The sequence below is a fragment of the Corvus hawaiiensis genome, chromosome 4, assembly GCF_020740725.1.
Source record: "Corvus hawaiiensis isolate bCorHaw1 chromosome 4, bCorHaw1.pri.cur, whole genome shotgun sequence".
Lineage (NCBI taxonomy): Eukaryota > Metazoa > Chordata > Aves > Passeriformes > Corvidae > Corvus > Corvus hawaiiensis.
Window position 1 is genome coordinate 46,105,540 of NC_063216.1, and position 17,032 is coordinate 46,122,571.

A 17,032-nucleotide genomic window follows, 5' to 3' on the forward strand; every position below is an offset into this window, starting at 1 on the left:
TCCATGTTTAAAAAGGAAGAAAAGACTGACTGGTGAATTACATGGCCATAAATCTATCTTCAACACACAGAAAGGTTTTGAAACAAAATACTAAACAATCCATAAATAAGCAATGAAAATTAGAAAGCAGTAAGCCACCATGATGGGCTTGCCAAAATCTAACCCCAGAACTAACATACTTCCCTTCTTTCCTTGTACTCTACAGGCAGAAGGAAAGCAGCAAATCAAAGAGACCTCAAATATAAAATACTTCTAGATAAAGCAAACTGGAAAAGCACCTCTCTTTTGGATCAAGGTCCTATATCACAGGTGCAGAGCTGCTAGAATAAACACACTCGTTCAGTGTTTCTCCTACTGATCAGGGCCAAAACCCAGCAAGTAATCCTACTAAAACTGCAGAGACACCAACCTCCAAGGGGTGTGAAACACCCTGAAGAGCTGAGCAGAACTCAAGATGGTCTTAATAAATTGGGGAAATGGTCAAAACCCAGCAAGATAAAATTCAATACAGCCAAGTACAAAGAATCACATTTGAACTTTAAAAGAAATCTTCAAATGCACAAAACAATCAAAAGTAAGAATTCCAGATTAGCAGCAGTACAGCAGAAAAGGATGTCAAGGTTACAGTGACAATAAATTGAGCCAGCAGTGTGAAAGTATTAAAAATAATTTAAAAAGGCAGATAACAATCTGGAGTTTATTAAAAAGAGAAACATAATACATAACAGGAGGGACTGGGGAGGAAGTCTGGTCTGCTCAGTAACAGTGAGGTGTCAGTTGGAATATGCTCCTGGTTTGGGGTGTAGGACAGAGACAATTGAGGAAAGCCCAGAGGAGAAGTAAAAACAAAAAGAGTGGTTCAGAAAGACAAATCCCTGCAAAAAATTTTAAGCCTTTGGCTTGTTTAGTCTACAAGAGTGATTGTGGAAATGGGATAATGCTCTGAAAATCTTCCTCTCAAATAGCATTACATCACTCAGCTATTACACTGTCTTTATTACTGCCACAGTTATTACTTGACTGTCATCAGAGCAAAATGTACTGGTCTGTAATTCATATGTAACTGAGCAACAAAAAGGGCTTGTTTTTCCCCAGACAGCTACTGTATTTCACATTTTAAGACTTCATGGGAAGAGCCTAGAGTCTTGCAAAATATCTATTATAATCCTTCCCAACATGGTTCAACAACTGCTAGAATAAATTGGTACAAACCAGCACCTCTCAAGTTCAGAGGCAAGTAGCAAAGCTGCCTTGTTTTTGGATGAGGGATGCCAGGTAGCAGTTTAGATACCGGGAGCATCTGGTGGGTCCCTTCCCCAGTGAGCCACTAATTTGCTGCAAGATCTTGTCCCTTTCATGAACTTGCCTTTAAGTAAAAGCAGGAGTACACAGAACAAACACGTACACAGACAATTTGGTTTCTTGCATGAAAAGCGATGTTAAGACGTGTGCCGTCAGCACAGTGTACTTTTCCACCATGTACACAAAAGATCTGATGAAACACTGATTTTAATTCTGAAAAAAAAAAAAGGAAAAAATGAAGATACAGTCTAAAAGTACACTGCAAGCAGTTAAATATTAAAGCTTTGACCAACAGGCTGATTTTCCTTTTCTGTAGCCATTCAAAAGCAGAGATGATAATGCTATAGAAAACCCAAATCATTTTATTGTAGAGTTTCTGAATTTGCATCTCAAGGCTGTTATTTCACAGTTGACTGATCCACCTCTATTTTTCCACCTATCCCTGAGCTGGCAGCCAAAGCATCTGCTCCTGTCTTATTCCCATCTCTCTCACACACTTGTGCTATGGCTACTGACAGCGGTGTTGGCGTGCAGGAGTGGAAGCCTAACCAATCTGACCTGCAAGCCTTGGTTTCAGCGTTGTGCAGACTGGATCAGTGCACTACTGAATCACTCATTAGTACAAATCCAACTTGAACTGAGTGTAAGCTCTGACTGTTCATCATCAGGACACATTAGGATGGATCTGCATTGGTTTTATATTTAATATCAGGCTTCCTCCCAGCAGCAGAATGGTGACAATCTGACCCAGGTGGCAAAGCCTGCTTGTATATTTAACCATTTTTCTTAGTCAACTGAGCAACTTTATATCAAGTCAAAGCTTGCTCTTGAACCAGCTGCAGGAAAGCCAAGGACAGACTCACTGTGCTACATGAACTGAAAGAGACATGCATGCAGCTCTCACCCACCAACCCACCTCGAAGGTCCTCGAAGTTGTTAAAATCACCTACACTCTCTGTGCAGGCAGCTGGAACAGCCTCACCTGCGGATTTCCCTGAGAACCATGCACTGGGTAATGGAGAGGAACAAGAACAGTGCAATCCTTCAGCCAGAAGGAACACTTTGTGGGCTGCTTTCTTTTGGCAGCAACTGGCACAGATCACTTCCCCAGGAAGCTGCTAAGGTTCCATGTGTTGAATTTTTTTCCACTTTCATTGTGTGGTGAGAGTGAAAGTAGTGGCATTTGGCAGCTACATTCCATCAGCGCTATTGTTATTCCCTGGTAGTAGGGATTTGTTTTCCATCAGGTGAAACACAAAGGCGTTGTCCCCTTTTGGAAGAACATGGAGTTAAAGAGACCCATGGGGAAATACTTCCAAATGCCATGCACAACATTACTCTTAAAATTTCTTGGATGAGGTAGCATAGCTTCCCAACAAAACAACGTGTTAGCATGCTGTGTGCATTTTGCTAGGCTGCTGCCCACAGTTCAAAGAAATCATCAGTCCTGATGTTCAGAAGCTACTGAAAGGAAAGAGTAAACTGGGGAACTCTACAGAAGTCCTGTCCTTAGACTTTGTCTGTGCAACACTCAAAAGCTGAATTGTGTTTAAATCCAAAACTTTCTGGAAATAAAGAAGTACTCACACTATTAATTATTTTACAAAACAATGCTAAACTATAATTTAAGTCTGTGAGGACAGCAAAACTGTATTAGCACCTTATAAGTGTAAGTATTGTTCTTGCCTGTTTTGGGCTAGTATCGTTCAATTCCTCAGATCTTAAATCCTTATTGCAAAAAGCCTCTTTATTCCCAGCTCCAGTTGCTAGATTGTGTGGTTTTCAGATAATGCAGAATTGAGGTTGCTAAATGAGAACCAGAAGGTTGGAGCTAAGCAGATACAATTTCCAATTACCTCACCATAAATGGGGTTCTCAAAGAATTCTTCTACCCTATTTTCAGACAAAAAATACAGATCAGCATCTTCACAGACTAAAGACACAAAAATCCCTGTTAAAGCACACAATGACATTCTTCATCTTCTGGTAGAAGTTAATAATGCAATATGTGTTCCCTTCCTTTTCTTAAGTGGTTGGTTGAAAATTACTTTAAAAACACCACTAGTTGGTTACACATTCACAAATTGCCACAGAGAAGGACTTAGATCTTAAGTTTCATGCTTTTTTTTTAAGCTAGTACATATTAATAGCTCACTGAGAACCAAAGATCCTTCTGAGGGAAATGAAGCATCTGAAAAGATAACAATAAATCCTACCAAAGCAAGGTGAGAAAGGGAAGGGAAAGTTAACCTGTAGCCACTTCTTTCTCTATAAGACACTAAGAAAAAATGCCCCAAAATCTCCCAGGATTTTGTTGTTCTGTTTAAAAGGCCTCTGTCTTGTGTAGGGAAAGTAACCTCTAAATAACTCCATGTATGGACACAATTATTCCAGAGCAAGAAACACCCTATTTCTGTCTAGCCTTGTAGTTTGTTCCAAAATAAGCATACCAACTTCAGAGTTACTGAGGGGAAGATAAATCCACACCTAACTTTATTCAACAGTAATTCCTAATTACAACATCATAAACACACCAGGAATTTGAGGGTCCATTTTTGGGGGGGTCTTTCGGCTAAGGAACCCTTAAACTAGAGCTAAACCAAGTTATAATTAGGCTGATGTTTATCCCACTTTCCCATCAGCTAAAGCCTCCACAGCTTGAGTTCATATATAGCCTGCGTGCTGCTCAAATTGCAGCTTTTAATGAAAAAGAAAAATAATAGGGGAAAAGAAGGTCATATTCCCTACCTCTGACTAATATAATGCTGCATGTAGCTTAAGAGTTGCTCTGTAATGAGGACACACTCACTTGAATTATGCAGCTCAACAAAGCAATCTCCAAATTGGATGGCTTTACTGCATTGCTGGCTTGTAGCAATGCCAGTCAGATGCAGACAGGCAGACTTCTTAACCTTCTGTCTGAGAAGATTAAATCCTTAACAGAGTGTTCTCTTCTCTCCCCTACTGACTTTTATTCCCCCATCTTTTAAAATAAATAACAAAAGAACCGTTAACCATCCACCTAATAGAGAAATTCTGTTTTCTAGCATTTCTAGTGTAATAAATAGGCTGGGTCTCCAATGATACAGAAACGAGTATCAGCTTACAAAGCTGGCAAAACACAAGTAGGTAAACAAGATCCTCCCATACCTTCATAAATAACAGGGCAAAGGACCAAATATCTCCCTCACGTGCAAGTTGCCCTATTGAACAGCTGTAAGGAATTCTTATGGTATGTACAAACAAAAAATAAGAAATTCTTACAGTATGTACAAACATAAACATCTGAATTAACTAACCCCTGTGAGAGCATGTAACTGCTACCACTTGGAAAAATGAGCAAGGTCACTCAGTCAAAAGACTTTATTTTTGTCTAGGATCAACTGCTTTATATGGCTTTGCTACCAAATATAGAAACATTACTCCATCTACAAAGGCATTGTTTTTAAAGATTGTACTTTTGGAAGAAAAACAGAATTGTTTTTTCCTCCTAAAAAATCTTTCCAAATGTGTATTATAAAAAGATCCAAGGAATATCAAACAGGAAAAGGACCAACCAACCACATTCTGGACTGAACTATATATTATTTAACTTCACTAATTTCAGTGGTTTTAACAAAGCAATGCAGAACTTTATTTTTTTTTAATTCCTTTTTTAATCTCAGAATTCCAGGATTATTTAGTAACTCTGGTCAAGGTGCTGACCATATTTAATTCCCTACATAAATTTTAAAAGACAGTAGAGAAATAGTGTTCTAAAATAAGCCATGTCTAAAGCAAGGCAGGCGATTCTTTTAGAAACTATGAGCAAACGTCTGATTAAGATGACAAGCCACATGGAAACTACTCCCAGAATCAGACTTAAAGGGCACTGTTACCAACCAAATTTGGCAGACAAGGAATCATGACAAACTGCAAAGGCACGCAGCAACGTAACAAGAAGTTGGGAATCATCAGCAAATAAGACAGAAAGCACTTGTGTTTACTCAGCAAGGGCAAGAACATAAGCAGGACATATTCTAAGCATTAAATTCTGGATTCAGATGAGTGGCACTGTGCCATAATGGGAGTGGAGATGGCTCTTCCATTGCCATAAACAAGCCGTATTAGTAAGGCAAAGTATCTGCCTATTGCAGATTTCTCATTCTGACATCTGTGTGTCCAGAGAGTGCACTTTCAGAACTGTTTTAATTGTAGCAACAGAGAAAGAGCTAAGAGTATGACATATATATCTACATATATCTACACTTTCCTAAATGCTGTGTTTAGGGTCAGAACACTTACAGAGATTACCTTACAGCATTTGTCACTAGATAACAGTTGACATCTGGCCTTATCTGTAGATAACTAGTGTTAGATTTAGCATTTTTAATACACAGTTGTGCTTGTTTAAAACCACTGTGCTTAAAGACAGTCTTTGTTCTTAAGAGGGCGATGTCTGAAAATTCAGCTCAAGCAGGAGAGACAGCATTTATAGCTAATTTGTCAAATACTACAGGAAGCTTAATTAAGTCTCATTTCTGTTTCCAGGAATATTAAGATGCACCAAGTACAGCTACATCAACTTGGGCAGGGGACAGTAAGAAATAAATTATACTTTATCCTGTGCATCAATTGTATCTGTCAGAAGAGTAACACCAAACAAACCTAGTCAGCAAACACACGGGGCTTCCTTAGAAAAACACAACCAAATTCTGAGCTCATTTGTGAAGTTTAAGCTCCTTTCTTGACCCAGCGCTGCACAATTCACCGAGCTGGCAACCGCGGCTGAACTGAACTCATTACGCACTCGGTCAAGCGCTGCTTCCTCGAGCCAGCTATTCCGCTGTGCACCCCGTTTCAGAGTCAGGAGCTCCCAGCTCCAGCGCAGGACAGCCGGAGCCAGGGGCTGCGCCGCGCCAGAGTCCAGGCGCCGCGGCGGCCACAGGAACGGCACAGCCAGGATGCGGCCGGGATGCGGCCGGGATGCGGGGATGACGAGCGCTGTCAGGGGCTCGCTCCGCGACACGGGGACCGACTCGACCGACCCCCGACCCCAGCCCCGCTCTCGGCCGCCAGCAGGGCCCGCGGGGTCCCCCTCAGCGCCGACCCGCTCCCCTCCGCTCCCGCCGCAGCCCCGGCAGGTGCGGCCCGGCCCGGCCCGGCCCGGCCCCCCGCGCCGCCGGGGCCGCTCCTCCCCTCGCCCCCGCCGCAGCCCCCGGCCCGCCCTCTCCGCGGCACGGCAGCGGGGGCCCGTGTGGAGGCGGGGGGCCGGGCGCAGCTCCTACCTGCGGTTCCTACCTGCGGCTCCTGCGGCGGCCGCCAGCGCCAGGCAGAGCGCGGGGAGCAGCGGCGGCGGCGCAGCGCGCATGGGAGCGGCCCGAGGGAGCGAGCGAGCGGCCCCGGCCCCCCCGCCCCGCGGGAGCGCAGTGACGGGCCCGCCGCCCGGGGAGCATGACGGGAAATTCCTGGGCACCGGCGGCCAACGCCAAATATGAACATGGAGCCGGGAGACTCCTGCCGCACTCCCGGCACGACCCGGCAGCGCGGGGAGGCGGCCGGGACCCCGTCCTGTCCCGTCCCGCCGCCGCGGCAGGGCCGGAGTGCCCTGTCCTAAAGGGTTAAAGGGTGCGCTTCGGGCAGGCCGACGAAGAGGCTCCTCGCCCTTTTAAAGTGACGTTCCTGCAGCTCCAAGCAGGGCTCCGGCCGGAGCGCTCTGGCAGAGTGGAGACAGCCCCGCCGTGACCGTCAGCTGCCTGCGCGGCGCCGGCCGGGAGCGGGGGCAGCGCTGTCAGCGCCGCAGCGGCTCCGGCCCACGGCTCCCACCCGGAGCTAGCTCCTGACTTCAGCACCGGCCGCGACACTACGACAGCGCTCAATGCCCACCGCGCCTAGCTTCCAAAAAGGAGGGAACTGAACGACATCGAACTGCTCCCTCCTCCTGCTCCCCTTCCCGCGGGACAGGTATACACGTACGCGGGGCAAGTGAATGTAAATAATGGACTTACACACCCTTCTTTGCTCCTCCTATCCCCCAAACCTTCAATTTGTCACTAGAATATTTTTAAAACAGCGTTAAGATAATGACAGGAAAAAAAGCCAATCTTTTCTGTTTGTTAGTCTATCAACATCCCTTTGATGGCTTTTTGTATCTCAAAATACAAGAAAGAGGCTGAAAGCACAAGGTTAAGGCTCTTCACCCCTGTCTTTTAACAGGTCAGACAACACGGCATGTCTGCAACTTAGGAATCAAGGTAATGCCTCTGCACTCCCTGCGTACAAAATCAGGACTAAAGTCAAGCTGACAGACAGTTAAGTGAAGCTCAGCTCTATCTGTCAGCTCATGGTAGCACCTGTTCACATCTCAACAGATACTAAAAATTAGTTAGGTGGCTGTAACAAATTAATCTCCCCCTCTGCCCCCAGATGAGAAAAGTAGTTGAGTCAGAGACACCCAAATATCTAGAAGGTGAGACACATATAAAAACCCCTAATAAACCTTTAATTCGAGTCTGTTTTGGTTTTTTGTTTGTTTTTACAGGATAGGGTGACAAGTTACAACAAACATCTGATTTTTCTCAAATGTTCAGATATCATACATATTCCCCTCTGTCTTGCAGGAAGGGACATTGGTCAACTTAACAGTTTAAGGTAAAATAAGCTGCATAATAGTACATATTACAATTAAAATGTACAGTGTTTACAAGAAATATATTTTAGAAGCAAGATAGATGCATTTGCATCAAGGCGACCTTTTAAAATGCCACAGCTATTTTTACATTCACTCTTGCAACAGGTCACAAGATGGGGTCACTAAGGTCAGGTTAACAAATCACTATGATGCACATCAAATACAACAAAATTAGTTTATATACATATATAATACATATACATGTATATTATACATATACATATATGTATATAGTAAAACTCATCAAAAATCTACCAGACCTGGCACAATCCACTTACCCATAAAAATATGTACTTGTCCTTGGTAAGTAGAATTCTGCGTGGCTGATTATATATTATATATACTCATTCATTAGCATCTGAGACATAAAACCGAGGATTTAAAATTTTTCGGTTAACAAACTCTCCAATAATAAACATGGTGCCCACAAAAGCACAAAGGTAAGGCACAATAGGATTTCCTGTTGCAGAATAGTGTGCATCATGTTTACTTAACCGTAAGAAAAACGTGCATTATTTGTGCAAGTTCATGCTGCAGATCCATCATATCTACAAAGTAAAGTGAGTTTCAGTAAAATTTGTGGGACTGGTGTGCTTCCAGTCTCACCTCCTACAGGATGTTCAGCTGGATAAATAGGTAAAATTGTTGTAGGACTGGGGATTAGTAAAGCCAATAATCTTAGATTTGCAACTAAGCTTCTCAGCAACAATTTTGTACTTCTAGGTAAACGTAAGTAAATTTACAAGCCTGGAATCACAAGATTTACTGTCAGCTGCACTAGTTTGCATGAGCCAAAATTGTTGCAAGGAAGTATGTACCTTTTAAAATTTTAACAGATAAATGGTTAATTAAAACATGTTATAATGTACTGGGAATGTCACTTAATCCAATGGTATTTTGTCACAGCCCTGACACTTGTAACAATAAATACAGCTTTTCACAAAATATTTTTCCAGTATCTGCCAATTGCTTCTTTATTGCTCACAAATTTGAATTCATTACAATTGGTATCAGACCTTTCACACAAAATCAGTCAGGTATTTTATATAAAACCTATAAAAGATATTTAACCTGTATCCAACACTTTTAGGTATTTGGCATCTTGTCATGGTACAGCCAAAACCATATAAAACAATAGGTTTTGAATAAAATAGGAAGCTTATTTGCTGCTTCGATGCAGACATCCTCACAGAACACAACCCTTTTTGCCACCACCAGCATTTACATCTATATACAAAACCCAGTACATCGGCATTCAGTTCATCTTCCCTCACACTGATACGCAACCACTAATGCCAAATTCACCTTCCCCATACCCCAGCTGCAGAAAAAGATTCTTATACAGCAACAAAAAACTAGTATTGACTCAAATTTTCTTTTAACTTAGTCACCATCAGGAACTGTAGGTTGCTTGTTACAAAATACCCACAAGATTATTTCACAGGAAACTATGGAAATACAGGAAGTCTTCTTTTCTCCATGCTTTTGTATTATCAAAAACACTTCTTGGTGCAAAAATACAGTCACCACATCTGCAAATGTATAATGAAATCGGTATTCCTCATGCAAAACTTAAATGCATTGGTTTACTATAGCCCTGGAAAACTTCGTGAAACAACTTTTTTTCTTTTTCTTTATTGTCAGCTCAGTATTACTGCCTCACTGCTAAGTCCCTTTGGAAACAAGATTTCTGGAACGTTCAAACTTTTATTTAATTCATTAAAGTATTACATACAAAAAGCACTAAAAAAGGAAGACGGCAGCTGAACAGGAACATTCCTGTTGCAAGTAACAGTCCTAGCAGTTGTAGAAAGTTTTCTCAGGAACTTCCCTGAGAATTAGTTGTGCCTGTCCGAAGACGCAGATGTGACATAGAGTTCATGTGTTTGTTTGATGGCTTCAGTGGAGTGTTACAAGTAAGAGCCTGGGGAAAACGATGATGATACCGATCTAGTCGCAGGTATTTTACTGTTACCAGCTTTCCTATGAGGCAAAGAAATAGGAAAAGAGAAACCTTCTAGTTCAGTATTACTGCATTTTGCTTCAAGACGTAAAAACACATATATGTCATTACATCAAAATTAGTTTACCAGTTTTTTTGTTACTGCTCAATACTTTAGACACAAGACATTTCACCATTTAAAAGAACTGCAACTGCACCCATCTTCTGTAATTTCTACATGTTTTGTTATAAACTTCCATTCCTTACCATCAAACCAAGAGCCATGTAATGCCTTGAAAGCCTTTCCAGCATACTCCGGGGAGAGACACTTGACATATACACAGCCCTAAGCAAGAGAGAGAGGGGTTTGGGTTTTTTGCAAGTCCAGTTGAAAAGAATGAACAAACTATTAAGATGTTACTGGGAAGACACTCACCTCACGTGAATTTTTGTCTACGGCAATATGAACAATTCCATCATTATCACTACATTTCTCCAAGATTGCTTCTTGAATTGCTAGATGCCAGTGATCACCTATTTCCCTAGGCAAACAACGAAAGATTTAATGGATTACATAATTTTTAAAACATTCACAACATTCTCATACTTCCCCCACTTTGTCTGGTTTCTCTGTAACTTGACAATTTTCTGGTAAATGCCTCTGGGAGAGATTTAGTACTTTTCCTACTAAACACAAAGCAAATTGGCTCCTATAGTCCACTTAAGAAAATTCAACCCCAGAAATCAAAAGGAATAACCTCTATTTGGGAGGGTGGGGTGTTGTCCTAAAATGGGCTTATCAAAGTGATGCTTAGACTGATATTTTAAAAAACATGTTTCTGCCTTGCATAGTAAATGTCTAGAACACACAACAAAGTCTGCTGCTGTGATGTGAAGGTTCACAATGTACAAATGAACAAGCTGGACAAGTTGTTCTCTTGATATGTGTCCTGACTTTTGGCAGTAGAAAGATGATTATTTGCTGTGCTAACATTAATAAAAACAAATTAACTGGTATATTCCCTAGATGATTCTCCAGTCAAGAAAAAAGACCTCTTTCATGGGGCTGCTTCTAACAGCTACTGGTATACCACTGAAAAGAATTCAGTCATTATTGTTAATATACAGTCACTTAAAGAGCAGCTAAAACTAGTTTTGTTAAACATACCTTGTACCCACAGCAAACATCAAAACAATACTTGACAATCTAATCACAAAAACATTCTGTGTTTTAGGTGGTCAGTGAAAGTATTCATCCCTTTCAGATCTGGGACAAGAACATAAGCCTCCTTCCTCTAATGACACAAGCAGATTAATAATACAGTCTGTCTTGCACTGAGGGTTTTGGATTTTTGTTTGTGTCTGTGTTTTCTTTAAGATAGTTCTTATCATACTCTAGCAGTTATTTCCCTGAGCAACAGTTCTCTGAAAGACAGCTCACAGAAGAGGAATGGGCTAGGGAGTACAAGATGGAATTGGAGGAAGTATCCCACTATGAACTATAACCCAGCAGTCCAGTAATGGAGCTAGGTCAAATTCCAAAAGAAAAGGTCTACAAAAAGTCAATGTATTAGAAGTCGCAATGTTCAAAACAGCTGACTGGACATAGACATTAAAGACAAGTGTCAAAACACAACAACTCCCAGTCTATTAATGTGGGGGCTTTTTAATGCACCTGTTGGGCATGGACTGGGTCAGTACTGAAAAACACTGAGGCTTACAGCAAAGATATAGGTTAAAAAGGGAGATTGTTCTGACAAAAATAACATCTCAGTAATTAGTTCCGTTAACAGAAGGCATTTTGAACTGCTAACATTCTGAAACAGGAAAGTAGCCAATACAACATACCAATAAATATTACAGTGAAGCTTCAGGAACGGACTTATTTTAGTACCACTCAGACTAACCAGTATAGCTCACAAAGTCTTTTTTGAAGCAAGGACAATAAGGATGTTGATCTCACTTAAAACTCTCTGTAAATCTCATGTTTTATTTAATCATCCTACAGGAGGATCAATTTGCTTCAAGAACAACACCTAAAATTTCAGTCTTGCTTGCCCTACTGCAACCCGAAAATTACTACAGAAGCCACAGAACCTGGTGTCTTCGACCAGTCATTAAGTCTCAAAGCCCTTGAGAAAAGGTTTTTAGAGTACTTCTCTGGTCTAGGGGTAACACTGTCCCCAGCCAAATTAGCTAACAGCTTTTCAGTTAACAAAGCAAGGAACTGAAGTAATTAGGTGTGGTTAGAAAAAAGGCTGAAGAAATACATCCAAACCTTGCAATCACTTGTGTCCATACTGTGATGTCCACCCCTATTTCCTGTTCCTCCCTGTCCTAATCAATAGGTTTATTTTCCATTCAATTTCTTATATTCTTCAGTCCCAACTATTTACCCTCTAAGACACAGAATCTTCATTTTTCCCTTGTATAATCACACTGAGGAATAATTTACTCCAGAGAAGTTACTGGATTCCCTGTATCTCTTTACAGTGGACAAAGAGACTTCAAAGATTGGACAGGATTATCTGGCATAACCTGTGTGTTAGTTCCCAACTCCTACCATGATCCAGAGCCAAAGAGGATATAACAGAATAGTGGAGCGGATGAAGATTTCAAAGACTACCAAAAAAATTAATTATTTTTCCTTAACTCTTGGTATGAGAAACAAGGCTTGTTATTCATTCATACACACTACATACTTTAGAATTATGAGAATTACATGAGCATTAGAAACCAGTACTCAAGACTAATTTGTTCCCACTACAAAAATCCATTTGCTTCAAAATTAGGCAGTCACAGTGCCGTAAAGTAATAAGTGATTTAAATTCAGCCTTTTAAATGCAAACTGTGCAAGCTCTGTAACAGTCCAAATACTCCAGAATACTTAACAATACTTTAAAAACTTATAATCTGTTGTCGGGCCACATGAGTCTCCTCTGTCAGCTGATACAATTGAACATTTACAAATTTAATTAATAGAGAAAGATCAGTCATTGCTCCAAATAGTTTGCCTATATGCCACATCCTTGAAGGAGTGAGCCAAAGATACAGAGCAATCCAACGAGGGACAGAAGACAGACAGTTAAGATTTTTTTTTTTGTCTTCTCATAGATGTTAAGAGAAAAAAAATTTTTTTTATAACCCGTATGTTTGTTTTAACATGTTCATGTTTCTTCACTTCTTCCAAACCCCTTTCAGAGGAAAGAAACGGACTCCTCCAAAAGAATACAGAAATACAGATAGATGACTGGTTTTACTTACATAACTGGATCAAACATATTGCGAATCTTTAGACACGGTGTCAAGCTGTTCGGTGGTGAATTTCTTCTATCTAGATGAAATGCTAAAAAGAAAAATAAATTCAATACGAATTATTGACAGGCATAATACCATTGAGTTAAGAAGTGTCAACTTTATACATTAATACCTTTCTAGTTTTACTCAGAAGAAAGTTTCCTTCATATATGAAAGAATTCAAGCAGATCAAGTTTTGCACAGTCTTCTACTACACTGAAGAATACATACCATATTTAGTTGAATTTTCTGTATTTAAAACTTTTACATTTAAGGCACTCTCTTATATCCAGGCCACATGGAAGGAATTCAGGATATTTTAAAAAATACCATATCCTTGAAAAGAAAGGATTTGCTTTCTATCTCCATGAAAAGACACATATATGTAAAACCTGGAGTAGGTTTTTGGAACTGCAAGTTAACCATTCAGTTCTAACTGCCTGATGAACTTTCATTTCTTCCACTTTTGCGGCAATTTGCTACCCATCTGGCTAGCAAATAGGGAGACCTTAAGATGGATGTTGCATTGCGTCTGTAGTGCAGTAACATGTCAAGAACCTCTACAAGGACAGGGCTTTTGTAGCCCTAAATGACCACACATGATCAGAAGCTTCTAAAAATCTGAAATGAAACATATCAGAGGATAAAACAGATGTAAGAAGAAAAATGAAAATCAAAAATAACAGTAAATCAAAGCTGAATGCTGCCATGAAATACATTCTGAAATTCTAAAATAAATATTAAATTCTCTAAAGGTCACAAGTTCTACTTGTGGGAGTCACAACAGAAGACTGTACCATGAGAAAAAGAATCAAGGAGCACTTCAGATTCAGATAAGGCAGCTCCATGCCTTGAGAAGGGCTAACAAAGCAGCAACAGAAATGAAAGGGGATAGCCTAGGAAAACAGCTTTCAAGGCATGAAGGAAGTTTTACTTTGAAGATCAAGATAAGTATATTCAAGAGTTAAAACATTAAGATTCAAAATCTCAGCAAGATAAAATGATGTTCCAAACTGCTGCTAACGCTTCTCCTTTGCAACCCCTACTTTAGAAAAATTTGACATATTCAAGATGTTACATTCCAAGGGTTAGAAGTCTCTGTTTTGGGCAGATGTCTGCACTTCTTACTGCTGATCTTTTAAAACCTTGCAAGTACATCCAAAATATGTGAACACTACTGCTCTTCTGTATGTCACCCAAACAAAAACCGTGTCACACAGATAAAATTCAGTCATGTGGAAGACACTGCTTGTGAAAGACAAGCACTAACCAAGAGAAAATTCACTGCCTGGAAATATGGCATAGAAAACTTGCTTCTTATGTAAATTCCCAAGACAAAAAAATAAAATACAATTACCAACTAGAAATAATAAAACTTAGCCTCCATTTCTAATATCAAACCTACTGCAAGTTCCACAAATAACTAAAAATGTTCTTATTAGAACACACATGCACACAGAGTGCAAGCCACCAACACCTGTAACAACTGTCTTTTTTTTCTTGGGAATGGATTTCTAAATATGCTGGTGACACTGTATCTATCTCTGAGCTGCCTATAGTTTAAGGACAAGTCCTTTTTCAATAGCACTTGGTTTTGTAAAGTTTTTTGCCCCTTATTAGAAATTATATATAGGGTATACAATAAAAACTTTACAGAACTAAGCAACATTGAAAAATATATGGACCTACCTTGCCCATGTAGGTTAGCTCCAGTAGATCAAGGGGGGGATGAAATGTCACCAGCGCATTGTACACTGGGGCACCACACTATACTGGAGAAGGTGATCTCGGGTAGCCTAGTCAAGGACCTGGACCTGAAAAGGTGTGGGGTTGAGGAAATTATGTGCTGATTGTCTATAACTAGGTTTATTCAGCACATGGTTTCAATCCAAGGATAAAGAATAATGAGGTTATTTGCAGAGACCCTAGACCCAGAGGATCAATGTTTCTGCAAGCTGTTTATAACTAAAAAAAAAATCCATACTGATACTTACAGCAGCGGCTACATCACTGAGCTATCCGAAAGTAACTGAATGGGGAATTCACCCTTTAGTGTAGTTACCTACATAAACCAAGCTTTGCCTGTTCCAGTTTCTAATAATTTTGATGTCCTTTTGACTAGAAGATCTCAGGTGCTTACTGAGGTAACTTCAGCCAGAGCATACCACCAGCACAAGACTAAACTGCTACCAACTTAATGCAACATCCTACTGGTACAGCAAGTGTGCCCAGGGCAGTGAAGCATATGAAAATAAAGATGAGCTCTGTTTTTTTCTCAAAAAAACTTTTCAAAATCATGGTAAATTAGAAGTAATTTTTGCAACTTTTCATGTGTAAGGGAAAAAAACTACTGTGGAAATCAGTGAGGTATGAAATTAACGCTAGAACAGTAATAAGCCTTAACATGTATACCAGAAATGGCACCAGAAGGGGAGCTTAGAGAAGACACAGCCAAGTTAATGCTGTACCTACACAGCAAAACTCCATATAGCATAGTTAACTGATGTCTCTTCATTACATATCTGTAACAACTGATTCTCCCCCTCCCCCAAAAGAGAAAGTTTCAGTGACAAAGCTGTTCAGAATACAATACTAATTATTTGAAAAGTTACTTTGGTGTGGAGCATACAAAATACTCTCATTAAGGGCATAAGCAGACATTCTTACAGGACAACAGTCTAAGCTACATGCTGATTAAATAAGCATCTCACGCCTTTTTCTACACAGGTCTCAAGAGTAATACAAGATGAAATTAAAAAGGTAGAGATGAAATAGGAAAGCAGAGGCACAACTTTGTGCAGTAAGTCACTGGCAGAAAAAAAATTCACGACTCTCATAAATTCCCCTTGGGCATTACTGAGCACTTTCAAGAAAAGGAAGCTACTTTTTATTTCATTCATAATGTACTTTGTTTTACTACCTTAAACTGAATATCACTGTATCATTCCAGATTCAAAGAGCAGCAGCAGCTAAAAACGTGTGCTTTTGTCAACCCTTTTTCACTGTGACTGGACTGTGTCTATTACAGAAGAAATGTCTCTTCCACTGGCTTCAAACTGAACATAGAAGAGATTGTAATACTGCTTTCTATGCCCCTTGAATTACTAATATATTATTGCTAATGGAATTCCCAAGTACAATCACCATGGGTTACAAGACAGCCCAATGGATCTCTAGATGCGAATCTGATGAACCTGTTAAGGCTGAAGACTTGCATCAAATATAGGTAACCATGTTTCTTAAGAACAGGCTTTTTCAAAGTTAAGCCATGAATCACTGTCATTTATTAAGTACTAACCCTTCTTATCAAAGACAAGAACAAAAGGAGGAAAAAATTACCTGAAAATATTGAAATTATGCCCTTTCACGTAACATAAGGTTCTTTAATACACATGGAAGATACTGAAATGAAAATCTTACCAAAGAGAAAAGTATGGTTGAATCGAGGTTTATGTAGCTAATTCAGCTATAGAAGACAAATACAGGATGGATACAGAATTTTACAAGCAGTATGAAATCCAGTTTTCTTGCAATAGTTAAGACTAGAATTGTAGTTTGGGGGTTTTTTTGTTTGATTGTTTTTGTTTCGAGAAAGGATTATGTTCTCACAAGACAGGGAGGAGGGGTGTCATTCACAAAAGGTAACAGGTTATCTTCCATGCTGCAGGATGAAATATCACCCTAGATGTGGTACTTCAGAGAACCTCTTTATCTCATCTCCAGAGCTGTCAAGGAACTTTAGCTTCTGCTGTTAGCTTAGCTACACTGCAGCCCTGCCTACCTAGTTTTCTTCAGAGTTCCAGTTATCAAAGGCATGATAG

The 17,032-nt window shown here is 40.1% G+C and overlaps 2 protein-coding genes across 8 annotated transcripts in view; both read right to left on the bottom strand.

Moving 5' to 3' along the window:
* The window catches only part of MSRB3 (methionine sulfoxide reductase B3), an 86,122-nt gene extending 79,324 nt beyond the window's left edge, over positions 1-6,798 (bottom strand). For 2 of the 7 annotated variants that reach the window (XM_048300034.1, XM_048300037.1), the window contains exon 1: positions 6,583-6,660. Coding sequence is in view for 2 of the 7 variants with exons in the window: in XM_048300035.1 (XP_048155992.1) it covers positions 6,570-6,783 (214 nt within the window). In the remaining 5 variants the exon portion in view is untranslated. Of the gene's footprint in view, positions 1-6,091; positions 6,269-6,569 lie in introns of those variants that run through there. The other 5 variants (XM_048300035.1, XM_048300040.1, XM_048300036.1 and 2 more) reach the window with 5 other exon arrangements.
* Positions 6,799-7,762: 964 nt separating this feature from the next.
* Positions 7,763-17,032, bottom strand: part of LEMD3 (LEM domain containing 3) — a 43,578-nt gene continuing 34,308 nt past the window's right edge. Inside the window, exons 10-13 of the mRNA XM_048300033.1 lie at positions 13,179-13,260; positions 10,351-10,456; positions 10,182-10,260; positions 7,763-9,955 (exon numbers count right to left, since the gene is read on the bottom strand). Coding sequence (XP_048155990.1) covers positions 9,792-9,955; positions 10,182-10,260; positions 10,351-10,456; positions 13,179-13,260 — 431 coding nt within the window. The 3' untranslated portion in view covers positions 7,763-9,791. The remainder of the gene's footprint in view (positions 9,956-10,181; positions 10,261-10,350; positions 10,457-13,178; positions 13,261-17,032) is intronic.